The sequence below is a fragment of the Emydura macquarii genome, unplaced genomic scaffold, assembly GCF_026122565.2.
Source record: "Emydura macquarii macquarii isolate MOO-44397 ecotype Brisbane River unplaced genomic scaffold, CSIRO-AGI_Emac_v2 contig_480, whole genome shotgun sequence".
NCBI lineage: Eukaryota > Metazoa > Chordata > Testudines > Chelidae > Emydura > Emydura macquarii.
Genome location: NW_027130617.1, coordinates 13,723,236 through 13,739,385, shown reverse-complemented (window position 1 = coordinate 13,739,385; position 16,150 = coordinate 13,723,236). Strand labels below are relative to the sequence as shown.

The 16,150-nt window shown below is 38.5% G+C and overlaps 1 protein-coding gene across 5 annotated transcripts in view; it reads right to left on the bottom strand.

Moving 5' to 3' along the window:
- The window catches only part of SSX2IP (SSX family member 2 interacting protein), a 34,008-nt gene that overhangs the window by 10,390 nt on the left and 7,468 nt on the right, over positions 1-16,150 (bottom strand). For 3 of the 5 annotated variants that reach the window (XM_067538564.1, XM_067538567.1, XM_067538563.1), the window contains exons 2-10: positions 14,801-14,895; positions 13,958-14,018; positions 11,451-11,584; positions 10,533-10,702; positions 10,110-10,310; positions 7,931-8,041; positions 6,926-7,061; positions 3,906-3,981; positions 3,653-3,830 (exon numbers count right to left, since the gene is read on the bottom strand). In XM_067538564.1, coding sequence (XP_067394665.1) covers positions 3,653-3,830; positions 3,906-3,981; positions 6,926-7,061; positions 7,931-8,041; positions 10,110-10,310; positions 10,533-10,702; positions 11,451-11,493 — 915 coding nt within the window. In that variant the 5' untranslated portion in view covers positions 11,494-11,584; positions 13,958-14,018; positions 14,801-14,895. The remainder of the gene's footprint in view (positions 1-3,652; positions 3,831-3,905; positions 3,982-6,925; positions 7,062-7,930; positions 8,042-10,109; positions 10,311-10,532; positions 10,703-11,450; positions 11,585-13,957; positions 14,019-14,800; positions 14,896-16,150) is intronic. The other 2 variants (XM_067538566.1, XM_067538565.1) reach the window with 1 other exon arrangement.

The window sequence follows — 16,150 nt, the reverse complement described above, 5'->3', positions numbered from 1 at the left end:
AATTCAGGAGGTGAGGAACTCAATAAGCAGCATATAACGTTTTAAGAACACAAGGGCGGGGGCTGCATAATCTTTTATGTGGCATTACTCATCCAGACCAAGGCAAAGTATTATGCTGTGGAGAGCAAGTAACTGGCCCTGCCTCATTCTTATCCATAGTGCACCAGTGGGGACGAAGTGCAAGATGAGTGAGAAGAGGTGGAGAAGGACAGGGACCAAAGCTGTGGAGCCAGAACTCTCTTGACCCACTTCCCTTTTGCATCACATGCACCCAATGTAAATCTCTACACGGAAGCAGACAGAAAAGACTGGATCCTAAATTAATTCAGACAAAAATACTGATGTATTCACGGGTGGAAAAAAGGGTTCGTCTACATATGCAGCAACATTTTACTCACTAAATGAATGGTAGTGCTTCTGGGGGCTTTGGAAACTGCAATATCAGCAAAAGAGGGATTAGAGAGAGAGTAACATTCTACCCCATTCCATAAAGACGTTTTTTCATGGTGTTCCTAGGTGTATAGTACCTAGCACAATGAAGGCCCAATTCTGACTGGGCCTCTGGCTGCTACTGCAGTAATAAATATTACTATTTTTATTGATAGGATATCAGTAGTACCCTAGACTAAAGATCTACATTCCAGGCCAATAACCTCACATGAGTCAGTATAAAGTTGCTAAGTAACAAGATGCCAGCCAATGGTGTGAACACTGGAGCAGCAAAACAGGTTCAGGGTTATTTGTTTTAAAACCAAAGTTCATTTAGGCAAGCTTGTTTTGAATCAGTAGTAACTGCTTCAAAAACAAACAAAACAAAGACCCGCAAATACTTATGTTTTCCTTTTTTACAGATATCATTTAAGCAAGTTTCCATGGCTACTTGTGATCATTAGATTACTGTATGAAAGTATCAGTCACTACCACTTACTTTAGTTGGAAGCCTACCAGGAGGTTATTATAATTCCATTTTCAGAGGTTTACTAAAATTTCACCCCAAAACAAGCATGTTTTACATTAAAAGGTCTTTGCTTAGGAGCACAAGTTAGCTTTGCCCAGTATAGATACACATTTATTTTCCCCCCATAAAGTTAAAGATTTTTTAATCAGATATTTTGAATATTATTGAGTTTATTAGAGAAGGGAAAAAACATTTACCTAATACTTTGTGCCAATAGCCTATGTCAAAAATGAATTCAGGGCTGCTTTTGACATTGAGCATTTGCAAGTAGTTAATCCATTATTTCAGTAGTTCTCAACCAGAGTTACGTGTATGCTTGGAGGCATGCAGAGGTCTTCCAGGGGGTACGTCAACTCATCTAGGTATTTGCCTAGTTTTATAACAGGCCACGTTAAAAAGCACTAACAGACGTACAGACAGACAATGACTTGTTTATACTGCTTTATATACTATACTCTGAAATCTAAGTACAATATTTATATTCCAATTGATTTATCTTATAATTATATGGTAAAAATGAGAAAGTAAGCAATTTTTCAGTAATAGCCTGCTGTGACACTTGTATTTTTATGTCTGATTTTGTAAGCAAGTAGTTAAGTGAGGTGAAACTTGACATACGCACGACAAATCAGACTCCTGAAAAGAATACAGTAGTCTGGGAAGTTTAGAGCCAGTGCACTAGACCAACTAGATTTTTAGAATATATAGAAGTAAAAAAATTGCAGCGATATTTGCATTTGGGGAGCAGCTAATGCATTTGCCCTGTAAGTACTTAACAGTCACTATTTAGACTTTGCTGGTTATTCATTTTGCAATGTATTTAACAGCCCTCCAATAAATTAAATGAGTGTTTTGGGGTTTTTTTTAAGTCTACTATAAAAACAAGTTATACTCCAAGAGATCAACAAAGAACTGTAGAAATTTGATCCAGTCACCTAAGAACATTTCATTGCAAAGCATAAAGTCCTGTTATTTCTCCAGTTTGTCTTAGAAAGCAAGCACACACATGCCTCAGTCCTGCAGCTGGATCTGCATAGGTGGACCACAGAGCATGTGCTGAGCCCCACTGTCATGGGAGTCCACTGGGCATGTCCATTTATAGGGGTCGGTCCTGGGGCCGGTTTTGTTCAACATCTTCATCAACGATTTGGAGGATGGGGTAGATTGCACCCTCAGCAAGTTTGCAGATGACGCTAAGCTGGGGGAAGTGGTAAGTACCCTGGAAGATAGGGATAGGATACAGAAGGACCTAAACAAACTGGAGGATTGGGCCAAAAGAAATCTAATGAGGTGCAACAAGGACAAGTGCAGAGTCCTGCACCTAGGACGGAAGAATCCCATGCACAGCTACAGACTGGGGACCGACGAGCTAGGCAGCAGTTCTGCAGAAAAGGACCTGGGGGTAACAGTGGATAAAAAGCTGGATATGAGTCAGCAGTGTGGCCTGGTTGCCAAGAAGGCTAATAGCATATTGGGCTGCATTAGTAGGAGCATTGCCAGCAGATCACGGGAAGTGATCATTCCCCTCTATTCAGCATTGGTGAGGCCGCATTTGGAATACTGTGTCCAGTTTTGGGCCCCCCACTACAACAAGGATGTGGAGAAGTTAGAGAGAGTCCAGCGGAGGGCAACAAAAATGATTAGGGGGCTGGAGCACAAGACTTATGAGAGAGGCTGAAGGAACTAGGCTTGTTTAGTCTGCAGAAGAGAAGAATGAGGGGAGATTTGATAGCAGCCTTTAACTACCTGAACTAGGCTGTTCTCAGTGGTGGCAGATGACAGAACAAGGAGCAACGGTCTCAAGTTGCAGGGGTGGAGGTCTAGGTTGGACATTAGGAAAAAGTTTTTCACTAAGAGGGTGGTGAAGCACTGGAATGGGTTACCTACGGAGGTGGTGGAATCTCCATCTTTAAAGGTTTTTAAGCTGCAGCTTGACAAAACCCTCGCTGGGATTATTTAGCTGAGGTTAGTCCTACTCTGAGCAGGGGGTTGGACTAGATGACCTCCTGAGGTCCCTTCCAACTCTATGATTCTATGACTGTAGCCACGATATGCAACATATATTCTCTGTGTAAACGGGCCCTTAGCAGTGGAACAGTTCCACAATACCGAATTGCAATATGACATTATAAAGTGGAATCTCAACCTACAGTCATTCTTCCCTAAGGAAGGAGTCAGACACGTGACATTACTAATTTTCATGCCCACTTCTACCACAACGTCTATAAGCAATCAGGCTTGCTTATATGCATGATGGCCCCACTGGGAACAATAGAAAGGAATTACTAGCAGAACTGAAAACCATTCTATTCTATCTATTTTCTTGATACTAGCTGCAGATCTTTAGCAGAAACATCAATTCATCTAACCTGTAGACTTAGAGCCCACCCTACTGATAACCGCCATTTCTAGATACATAGTGGAAGTCCAATTTTCCAACATAAGCACCTTAAGAGATTGTCCAACCACCACATTATGGCACAGAAAATCAGCACCTAAGTCCATTTTGCATACCTAAGTACTGATATGAGCAAAATGCAGGATTTGGACAACCTACTTCAGTCCAATGGGCTCATGAGGCACAGTGACTAGTGCTGGTGTCATGCCTTAAGAAGCTATGGTAATATTTTTGTATGACTGTGCAAAGTACTAGTTCAGTATATAGATTTAAAAAAACAAAAACCACACACTTACAGGCCCAATGCCATCTTCAGCTCTTTCCTTAGGTTTTGGTTTCTGTGGTGGGAGAAGTGAAATCATCTCTTTCTTCATTTGCTGAAGGACTTTCTTGAGCTCAGCATTTTCCATTAGAAGTTGTTTTTGGCGTTGTTCATAGCCACCTAATAAAACTTTGTACATTTCTTCTTCATTCCTAAAAGCAGAAGCCTTATATTACAAAATACACTTTGATTAATGTATATATTTATTTATATAGCTACCAACTTACCTGGCTTCCGTTTTACCAGTTCTCCAAGCACCTCTCTTCCCATCAACTCTACCTACGTAATTTAGAACATCCATAGCTACAAATGAGAAGGGAAATTAAAGACATTTCAGAATGAAGTAAGAAGCCCAAAAGTGTATCTAAATATTCAGGTGACCCTACATTTGCTTTTACATTAAGGTACTGTTAAGAGCCTTACAGGACTGGATATAAAAACCAATCTTTGGACTCGCATGAGACCAAATTCTTCTGAAAACAAAACAAGAAAGGGAGAAAATGGAAGAAAGAAGGGAAATTTTGTTAGCATGAGAGAAGCACTACACTTGACATATCCCCTCTTGCCCCACTTATCTTCATTTAAAACTCTGCTACAGAGGTCATTTCCCTGGCTGTTACTTCAACTGTGTCACCTCTCTCTTCGTGACTTTCCACTGGCTCCCCTTCTCCACCTCAGACACAAATTACTTTTCTTCACGGCCTAATCCCACCTACCCGACATCTCTTGTACGCCACCGAGATGTCCACTCCCAACTCTGCAGTCACTAATGCCAGACCCCATCGCCCATTTGCTGAAATTTAAAATATAAGCACCTTAGTGATTTCCCTCAAGCTGCTCCTCTTACATGGAAAAAACTGTACATATTACAGAAAAATATTACAGAAAAAAATGTAAATATTCCTGCAAATATTCGCAAAGATGCCTCTTAGTTCTCCTTCAACTCCCTCTGTAAAAATTCTCCTCAGTCATTATGCCTACAGAAAGCTCAACAATGGATAGGAAGCTGGCATGCCATAATCACTGCTTATCATGCTGATTAGCAGTGTCTCATTGTTGCCTTGTGTTCCCACTGTCTGTATTCAAGTATTGTCTGTCATACTTGGATTGCAAGGTCTTTGGGGTAGGGATGTCCTTTTGTTCTGTGTTTGTACAATGCCACCTCAGTGGGGCTCCAATCTATGACTGGGGATCCATAAGTGTTACCACAACACAAATAATAAACCATACTAATAATATTAAAAACAGATTATACTGCAAAGCTATAGATACGGGAGGTAAACAAATTAAATATACCATCCAAGTTCAGATTTAAAAGTTGTTCCTATATATGAACAATAGCTACTTTTCATAAGAATTTATTAAGCTTTCAAAATTAATTCCTAATATGTGTGCGCACACACAAAATTTTTTGTTTTTTTTAACCACCAGCAGTTTGCAAGCTCAGCAAGGTCAGGAATTAACTGAATTTCAAAGGCCAACTCTAGTTTTCGGAGCTAGTAACACGACAGAAGAGGTGTGTCAGTTAGCAAATATCTGAAGTGAATCTATGGTTCTTTAAGCTGCAAGTCAAGGAAGTTTTACGGAACGGAAGACGTTGTCCAGCATTAAATCCTGTCAATTTAAAAAAAGAATTAATTTCAAATACTACATCTACCTTCAAGTCCCCTTTACAATTTGTGGTTTTATAACATCATCATCATCATCATCTTTTTAAAAAAGAAAAATCCCTGCTGCTGTATGCAAAACCCACTACAAGCAGGGGAAACAGTGAAATTTACTTTATATAAATTGCTGGCTCAAAAGAAAGAAACTAGAAAAAAGGGAGAGAACATCTTTAGTCTCCAATATTTATTTATTAATTTTAGATGTTACTTATGGCTCTATCAGTAAATAATTTTTAGACACAAACATGATTTCTAAGATGACGGTGTCTCTTTTAGACAGGATAAACCATGTAATGTTGGATACTTCACTGCCCTTACTCCCATATGCTCACTACGAGTAGTTTTGGAACACTAAAAGAGCAGTACTAATATCTCAGGCCCAATGCACAGCATAAACTGCGCCGTGCATGGAGCTTTTGCAGTCTCATGCTGTAGACATTTATTTTGGAAGAAACATTCACATTCTGTGAGAGAGGAGCATAGTGACCATTTCTTGTTTTGTGTATTCAGAAGTGGCAGAGCTCCCTAAGATTATTTAATAAAAGTTGCAGTGAAGTGACACAGAACTGCTTCTTCTTTCCCCTTCACAGGCTGTGCCTACACTAGTTTTATTTCCTCTCTAGAATCTCCCATCTTTACTAACATTAGTGCAGTTCCAGGCCTCAAGCAAAATTTTAAGCAGTTTTACCTACCCTCCTTGTAGCTGGTGGACACAATATAATGGTTAGAGCAGCAGTTCCCAAAGTGTGGGTCACAACCCCAGCTGGGGTCACACACACAGCAGATGAGATCGTGGCGATCCCTCCTATTTGGAGGACATCAGTTTGCTTGCAGAGCATGACCTCGTGCTCAGAGGACATCATTTTGCCCTAATAACTGGCATTCTCTGCATAGCATGAACTCGTACACACCACACATGAGGTCACCCTGTGCAGAGGACACCATTTTGTAGAGCAAAATGGCATCCTCCACGTGCTGTGACCTCACACATAGGGTGCATGCAAAGCCAGTGTGGGGAGGATGACATTTTGCTCTTCAAAATGGTATTCTCCATGCTGTCTGGGGTCCCGGCAGGGGAGACTTCATTAAAATGGGGTCATGCCGGCAGAAAGTTTGGGAACCCCTGGCTTAGAGTGCTCCTTACAGCCCAGTCTACATTAGCACACAGAGTTGTTCCTACCACCATCAGAGCTGAAGTAGTACTAGCAAAGGCAGAAATTATAAGGGGAGGAAAATGTTTTAATTTAGGTACTGATCATGATTCTCATCAGGTAGTCAATTGGTCGTCTTTGGTTTGTGCCTATCAAAGCAAGGGGAGATACTCAAAAACTCTTACATGGCACTCTTACATTAGCAAAATATAAGATCAAAATTTTCTTTAACTCGGCCAACAGTTACATTTAATTAAATGCTACATATTTTATGTAATACCTTCTTTGTGACCTACTATTTTGGATACCAAAGTGCATTCTAAATAAGGAGCTTGGCACATTTGTTAATGCTAGAAGCTAAAGTAAATATCTTGAACATGCAGCTTTATCATATCACTATGATGCAGAAGACTTTACAAATCCACTTACCTATTTTTTTATCCTTTTTGTTCATAACTAGTTGATGTAAACGCTCTTTTAGTTTGTTGTATTCTCTTTCTTTCCTCTTCATATCATGATTGTACTGAGTAGCACGACTTGCAATAATATTTTGTAATTTTTGTACCTAAAAACCCAAAGCCCCCATAAATTTTCAACTAAAGTTCATTCACATACATTCCTTTAAAAATAAAAAAAATAAAAAATACAAGACCTTGGTATGAATATTTGTATAAAATATTAATTTTAAGGCCGAGTAACTTTCAGTGCCTGTCCAATATTTTTAGCTGAACACAAAGATGCTAGTTACACATAGATAATACTAGGATAGGCACTGCAGGAAAAGCTAATTCTCTAAATGGTCCTGATCCATGATTAGTGCTCCTAGGCACTGTGGTAATATAAATAATAATTATAAATGTATTTACGTGTGTGTGAACATAGAATTCCCTCAGGCTTTTCCTAAACATTATACAGTTAATTTAGACAAAGCATTGGCTACAGTAAACTTCCAAGTAGATTCTAGTCTTTCCCTCTTCCAGGTTTAAGGAGCTATTCCAGGGTTTTGGCTGCGTTTTTTGTTTTGTTGATTTCCTCTTTTACAGATATCTTAAGTGCTGCTTTGGTTTTGTTTTACAGTAATAGAATAGCTGGGTCCCAGAACCTAGAGGCCAGGCTTTACCTGACTTATCTCAGAATGATACATTAAAAAAGGCATCAGAAAAGGCATCACAATACTGCACATGTACTTGTTCAATAAGACCACTGCCATTTTTATCATCTGAACCCATCTACCCATTTGCACGTGAATTGCATCCCATTAGATGCTAGTGTGACAAACTTCTGTGACCACACATGAAATTTGCTAACTTTCTCTCTCTACAGAAGCCTGATTTATGTATTATTTTAAAATAAAATGCTACTAAAACCTGAAGGTTTCTGTAAAATTAGTCAAAACTGTTTGAATGATTTGTGTAGGTGAGAAGGTTGACTCACCTCATCTTTTTCATTTTTAAGTAACTGGTGCAGATTTCTGTTCTTACTTTGCTGTTGTCTGTCTCTTTCTTGAAGTCCCACTATTTCCCTTCTAGAAGCTTCCAGTTGTTCCTAAAAAAGGACCCATAATTCAATCTCAATTAAAATTTACAAAAGAAAAAAAAATAATTTGAGACAAGTTTGTTCTTGCTGAAATATCAAAAGCCCAATATACAGGCAAGGCCCCTCCATGGCAAATTAACCTTAATCTTCACAGCAAGAGGCCTGCCTGGATAGTATTGTTACCCCCATGCAACAGATCACTAGTTCTGGAGCAGCTTCACTTCATGGAGATTTTTACTGATTTAACTACAGAAATGAATCTAAGCAGCATAGCATTACTACTTTTAGTTTGATACTGAATCCAATTACTTTCACTGCCATTAAATTTTTAAGTATTCACTATAATGCAATGCATGCCTTCTCTGTAGAATTCACAGAAGTTAGATATTTTGACAGCTGGGATTTTTGTTTGGATAAGTACACTGGCTGGATGTTTCTGCTAAAATGACCAATAAAATAATGTTGATTTTTGAATTGTCGTTATAGAAGTGAATGGGGCAGCTCACACCATCCTTACAGATATTGTTTCAGTGCACATTCAAACAGACATCCCTGTAGGTTCATATTTTGAATGTTTTCTTAACAACCATAATTACTTATGTGCCGAAATTACTTTTGTGCTTTAAAAAGAAATGCTGCATCTAGGGGTGAGTTTTGCAGTAAATTCTGTAGCCATGGAACAGCAGAGTTCACAGGGACCTTTTCTTTGCATACGTTAAGGGCTATGAATTAAAAAATACGTGGAAGTGATAAAAACATGCAGGAATAGCTCACAAAACCATAACTGAATATGGATAACATCTTGCACAATACCACCTCTGTAACAACGGATCACTCCATCATACCAGTTTTGGAAGGGGCAGGAAAGTATACACACAAGTTACATATTAAGGGCCAAATTAGGGGTGCTTCAACACAAAAGCACTGTGGAAGTAAGATGTAGATTTTCTCTCCTTGAACACAGCTGCACATGAAGTAAGTAATTTGGCTGACTTTGCTGGAGGTTAAGTTTTTAAAAAGCAGGAGTGCTGTTGTACAACAACATTTTAATGTCACATGCTAGCATTGTTTCCATGCAGATCATATACTCCTCAGTATAGGACTGTTGTCTTCCTGTGGGCTCATGCACAACGTCTAGAAAAATGGCATCCTGATTCAAAAACTGTGACCTCTGGGTGCTACTGCAATACAAATAATAGTGAAGGTCCTCTTGCAAAGTAGAACTAAGAGGGGCTGAGTACAGCACTGAAAACAACAGATGTCTTGTTAAGATGTTACCACGGGAAAGAAGCTTGTTTTAGAGCTGAGCAGCAACTCAGAATTTGCTAAGAAAGCATCCACCTACTTTCAAATACAATTTTTCTATTCAGTTCATGCCATCTAAGTCACTAGCAATAACTGACTGTCACTTACAGTGTAGCCTAAAATGTTGGGAGAGGCTGGATTTTAACAGATTATGTATGGAGCCTCATCTACCAGTTTGGTAACCAAAAGTGTTGCTGACTTTTGAGTAGACATTGTGACAGGACAGTTGTCCTCAGGCCTCTCAGGGAAGACAAGAACTGAATGGATATGGAGAATGAGCTATATGCTAGCCTTTGGAGATGGAGTCAGGAGGAGGCACGTTAGAAGAGCCATATGGTACAGCTTGCTATACTTGTTGTGACGACATGAAATCATTTATTTTCTAGCGTTGAAAAATCTAGCAACATTTACAATATCCTATTTAAAGATAAACCCGTCAAACCTTCCAAGCTTTTCATTTGCATAATGAATTACCACTCTTTAATCTAATCTATCTTCCTCAGGTACAGATGATCACTAAACTGTTCACAAAGTATATATGTCTTCATTAGAGAGCTTACAATTCAGAAGCTATTTCTTCCACTCATTAATTCATTTTTCATTACATTTAATGAGTTTTCAATCAGCTGGAAAACACACCCCAGAAAAAAAGAACTTGTAGGACAATTAAGACTTGATAAATCAGCATAATAACATTGAGAATTTATAACATTTGTTAACTGAAAGTGCCACACTGCATTATGACAGAAGCTAGAGAGAACTGGTTTTCTACCTTTACTTTAGCATAGCAGTTCTGCAAGTGGTCCATATCACTACCCAACTTCAGATGCTGCGTTTCCACCTCTTCCTGAGCTCGGAGGTTCTTGCGTTGGAGTACAAGCAGTTCATTCATACAATTTAAGACTGATACTACATTTAATTCTTTATCTTTGTACTCCGCATAAAGAGAAGGGAAACCTAATGTTGTCAACTCCTAGTAAGAGACAGAAAGAGCAATAATTGGACAATTTCTTTCTATACTTGACAAATTCTCAAAGACATTTATTTTTGCACCAAAAAAACCCTCTGGCTTTCAAGTAGTAACTAAAGAAAAAAGTCTACTTCATGGGAATAAACTCTCTCACCAACACTCCCACTCATTTCCACACCTGATTGACAGTTATATTAAATGACCCCACATGAGAAAATGGCTTACCCTGTTAAGATAGGAGATACTCTGTTCAACATTCTCTTCTGTGCAGAAGGCACTGAAAAAGTTGTGTGTACTTTTTGACGAAGGCAGTGGTGAGCGTAGCACTTGTTGCATGTTTAAACTTGAGGGGGACATCTTTTTTTCTGAGGTATTCTGAGAAGTGTTTTTGCTAGCTACAATTCAAAATATTATTAAAAAAGTTAGGACTAATTTTTTACATCAATCCAAGAGACTAAAACAAGATTACTCATCATTGTTTATGAACTTTAGAATGAAATTTAGAACTATTAAGAGTTTGAAAAAAAAATATTGTAAACAAAATGCTAGGAATCCGAGATTCTATCAAAAAATAAAGCATCAACAAGATTTTAAATAAGTCATTTTCATGAAAAAAAATCTCCCCTCCCAAAAAAAGATTCTCACAAAAATCATTCCAATTACTAGTTAATTTGCTTATTTAGATTACTATTTCTCATACATGCCTAAGATTTGTACTGATTCTTACATACTGTTTCATCATACATTTTAACCTACTCCCTCACCACCCCACATACATAAAAAAAAATCTTGCCTTTAATGCAGTTAATCAAAACACGGGACAAAAGAGAAACTGAACACAAAAGGAAAGCTACAGCAATATAAGACATCCACGGACGATAAAAAGCATGAACGTTTAGAATTCTCTCACATATGGTAGAGCAATTTTTAGTGGTAACAATTCTGTAAAACAACCTTATCTGGTAGAAATTGTAGTAAAAAAACAATTATATTTTTGACATTTTCACTTAAGAAGTCAGATATTTTATGCATGAAACGCCAATCTAGCTGTTTAGCAGCCTGCAAAATATTGTACCACTAGTGATTCTCCAACCCCCTAAATTAAAACTGTTCCTAGTTTTGTCTTCTAACTACAATAGTTACCTGATGACAGTGCTGGCACTGTAATAGTTTTCCAATCTCCCATAGCAACAAAGACAGCCAAGATACGTGAGCAAGTGGTTCAGCAGTGAAGTATTTAGTACAATTGCTGGTAAAATCTCCTACATAGGCATCTCCTAAAATAGCAGGAACATTTTAGATTAACAATAGTATCTAACACAGCTAAAAGATTAAAGCAGGCATACAAGAGACACCGCTAGACTCAAGCCATATGAACTTTCTATATACAAACAAATCTATGAAACCCAATGATTACTGCACAATAAATAGAACCAATATTTAAATACAGGTAGCCAGACAAGGCAATTTTTGGTGCCCAGTATTTAGATAACCTTAAACTACAAATTAAGTCACCTAGCACCCATTAAAGAGGATAAAGAATCATGATGCAGATAAACTAATCCAATTTTTTGTATAGTGGTGTACATCATTAGAGAAGCTGTAAGAAGGTTTCTCTTAAGTAGTAAGGGCTTTATAACTAAGCAACAAAACCAAGTAGTGTCTCTGCTATAAATAAAATTAAGTGCAGTTTCATCATAAACTCATCTATGTGGGCTTATTTTGTAAGAGAAAAATAAATGTCTTCCAAGCTATGAAATTAATACATGTAATTCAGAAGAAACAAAGGAGGAGCATCAACCTGATGAGAAAAATTCTTATAGGTTTGAAGTTTAAAAAAAAGTCCCACTACGTGGTAATCAGTTCAGTTCTTTTCCTAATTTTGCATTTTAAAATTTGAAATAATTGTCAGAACAAAATAGGGTGAGAGAGATCCCAAATATACTGAATGGATCAGGCCTATTGGCTTGGTCACTGACCACAGCACTGGTCTTCTGAAAACCAAAAGAACTTGCATTCGTAAGTTAAGCTGACTGGGTCTTCCAAGAGAAAGAGAAAACTGCATTAGACCCACAAATGCCATGCTGCCATGGATCTAAAAACCGGCATGGAAACATAAGGCCTCCACAAGGATTGCCACTGCCTCTAGCAGCTGTGCTGAGAGCTACACAGATCCACGGATATCTGCAGCTTTAAGGGAACAGACCCACTTTCCACTCCACAGTGAAGCAGATCTACCTTTCTGACGAACAATTTGGATGAGACCTTCAAATGAAGGTCATATTTTCTTCTATGGATTTTTACAACACAGGTATATTGTGGTCAGATATTCTTGCAATAAACCACTTGAAGCAGAGCAGTCAAGACTTTAGATTTCAGTTGTCTACAGCAATTAAAACCTATACTTCCAAAATGATTGCTTGATGCATACTTAACGCAGAGGCTTACTGTAGATGGTCTGTGACCCATAAGCCCATCCTTGGGATATGACTGGAGCTAGTATTTATGTATAGGTCTTTCTATGGTACTCAAATGTGTGGGCACTAGATACTACAGCAGTGAGTTTATCCTTGCAACATCCCTGGGGATTATTTTCATTATTTTCCAGAGGGGGAACTGAGGTATAGAGGGTTTTTCTCCTCTGGTTTGTGTTAAAGGGCTTATATTCAAGAGTTCAAAATGGAACTTGAGAGATGTGGAGATATGCTATAGCCCTCCTTGCCCCCAAACTTAAGACATGGTTAAGGTTCAGGACTGACCCTCAGGAGTCCTAGCTTCTCCTTCTGCTATGCCACAGACTTCCTGTATGACCCTGGACAAGTTATTCAGGCTCTCTTCATTTCCTGATTTATAAAATAATAAATACCACCACTTCACAGGCGTTTTATGAGACTCAGTTCAATCATTAGTATTTGTAAAGTGCGTTGAGATCCTTGCATGGCAAGCACTAAAGAATTCGGAGTATTATAAACTGAAGTTTTATTTTAAAAAAAGAAAGGAAGCATAGTGTTATGGTTGAGATTTAAACCCCAAATTAGTCAGGAAATTCAAAGGACAGAGTAAGAGTGCCTCATACCCAGCTCCTTACACCTTTTTGACTTTGCTCTAGTTCTAGGGCCTTATGGTGCAACCATATAATGACAGGCCCAATGCCTGGGAAACAGGACATATTACTGGGAGAATGCTCCACAGATTCACCAAGGTAAAAAGGTACAGAATTTCTACTCAGTAGCTGCAGCAAATTAACACATTCCAACTGATGCAAATGTATCCATCAGAAAACTTAGGTGTAAGGGAGCAGTGGTAGTGACAATACTACAAAGAAAGAGAAAATGAGGTACTGCAGCAGTGCCAACCCCAGATGTTCAAAAGGCATGAGCCAGGCCTCCAAAAAAGTCAAGAGATTTTTAAAAAATTGGGTCTTTTATATCTTCTGTTTTTGAGTTGTTAGGATTCCTGTTTCCAGCTTCTCTTTGAAACCATGAGGAATAGAAACATTCAATGAAAGCTGAGATTCTCATGTAACCCCATGATTTCAATGTTTAAGAAGAGAGTCATCTCTTCCCTCTCTCCCACCCAAATCAACTATATCTTTACCAAGTAAACCCAGAATCAAGCATAATACAAAGACTACACAAAAAATTTCTTACATGTTAATTTAGCTTCTGTTGGATCCATCAATTCGGATGAGGAGTATTACCCATGGCAGTCCTGTTAATAAAACATAAAAGGCAAATCAAACTACGGACATTTTCTCATTACTGTCATTCCAACCACTTTATTCCTCTGCCTTAATAAGTTAGGGCAATTTCTGAAGGTATTTAGAGGTCCATATCTTTAAGGCCTTACATACAGTTCAAATCTGGCCTTTATTTCTTAAAAAGCCAAAATCCTACTATGAAATCATATCATCCAGAGCCCTTCCAGACAGATTTTTACAAACCCAGGAGTTTCTCCACACTAGTGATGCAAAATTGCAATGGCGAACTTGTTCCTTCCTGATACTTGGACTCCCAGTCCAAACAGTAAAGTTTCAGCAAAAATGGAAATAGCACTGGACTTTGGTCCTAATAAAAGAAGCCCCTAGACCTTAGAATCAAAGGGCAACCTTGTAATATTTCCAATGTGACCTGAAGAAAAGTGCTATGTAGTCCAAAAATCTTGTTTCTTTCACCATCAAAAGTTGGTCCAATAAAATATATTATCTCATCCACCTTACCTTCTCTCTCTAATAGAAGAGACTATAATCCAAGTCACAGCACAACCAATTTCATTTACCAAATCAGTTTTCCCGCTTTGCTCAAAAGGCAGACATGTCTATCATGATCTCTGACCAAAACAGGACCTAAAAAAATTCCTACTCTTTCTACTTCAAAGGCAGTCTCCTTAATACCAGCATAAATCATTCTACTACAAATAGCTCTAAAAGCTATTTTATTTGCATATCTGCAATGAACAAAGATCAAATTCCTTTAATTCTATGTAATCCTTACCTATGTAAAAAAATCAAGAAGTTATACCAGATCCTCTCATTCATGAGAAGGGAATGCACACACTCACAGAAGTCCTGAAGAGTCCAAAAGTCAGCCTGCAGGAGAGATTTAGCTTGGATAATTAATATTGAGTACAGCAATGAACAATGATTGGCCAACTGAGCCTTTCTGATGTCATATCTGTGCATCAACTCCCAATGGTTCACAAGAAGGATTTCATCAACAACAAAAATCCTTCCCTGCGCCCTTTTTTTTTTTCCTAACCTTTACCTCTATTTTTAAGTGATATGTAAGAATACAGAGACTTCAGCTGCAAAGGCAGCTTGGGAGAAGGAATAAAGGTTTAACATGCCTCTCCTCTTCAAAGTGCCAATATTCCCTTTCAGCAGCAGTTTGTAACTATAACGGACTTTCTAGGAGAAAAATTACGTTGCGGTGGAAGGATGTATCCCATACCATCATACACAATTTTATGTTTTCTTAACATTCAAATTTAAAGTTAAGGAGTTATAATTAACACTAATACATTATGTCACAGTGTGCATCAGTAGGCTAAAGATGCTTTTTTGGGGTGGCTGAAGGAAATTGGTGGCTTCAGCCATGCAGTGCATTCTAGTCATTCTCTTGTTATTGCTTATAGCTACACTGAAAAGAAGACCCAGGAAACATAACCCAGTGGGATCAGGAGGAAGCCACGTCCAAGAGTTCCTATTCCTGGACTTCAGGATGGAGGGGGGTACCAGGAAGATGATGTGGGAATGGAAAAGGAGCGGTACACTGAAGTCCTGAGAATCTGATGGCTTTCCCCCCATGTCCAAAACAGAAGTTAGAGCCTTGTGTCTTGGAAAGCCATCAGAAGCATATAACAAACAAGATTAAAAATAGCAACTTGAAGACCCACCAGAGACCAGTCTAACCCCAAGGTTCTAGAATTGCTAAACCACCAGCAAAAGGCATCTTAAATTGTTGTGTGGCATCAGGAGACCTTACAAGTCTTCATGAAGTAACCATCTCTGAAAATGGCCAGTGTTTTCCCACTAGAATTATCTTCATTGTACACAAGTTTCATCTTTCTACTGGATTTGGAGCCAAATGCAAAAGAGTAGAATGTAGCAGTCCACCCTATGCACAGGAGAAGATGTGAGCACATGAATAGTGTGCTTGTGGCATCCTTTCATTGGCTCCCACTGCCAGTTCAAGACCTTGGTCTTCATTTTCAAAGCCATCAACAGATTGAGACCCAGAAAACATATCTCCATCTATGACCCTCCTGGGCAGCTATGCTCTTCTAGGACAGTGCAGCTCACAATAGCACCAAGATGAAATACAAGAGCCAAAGATAAACATTCT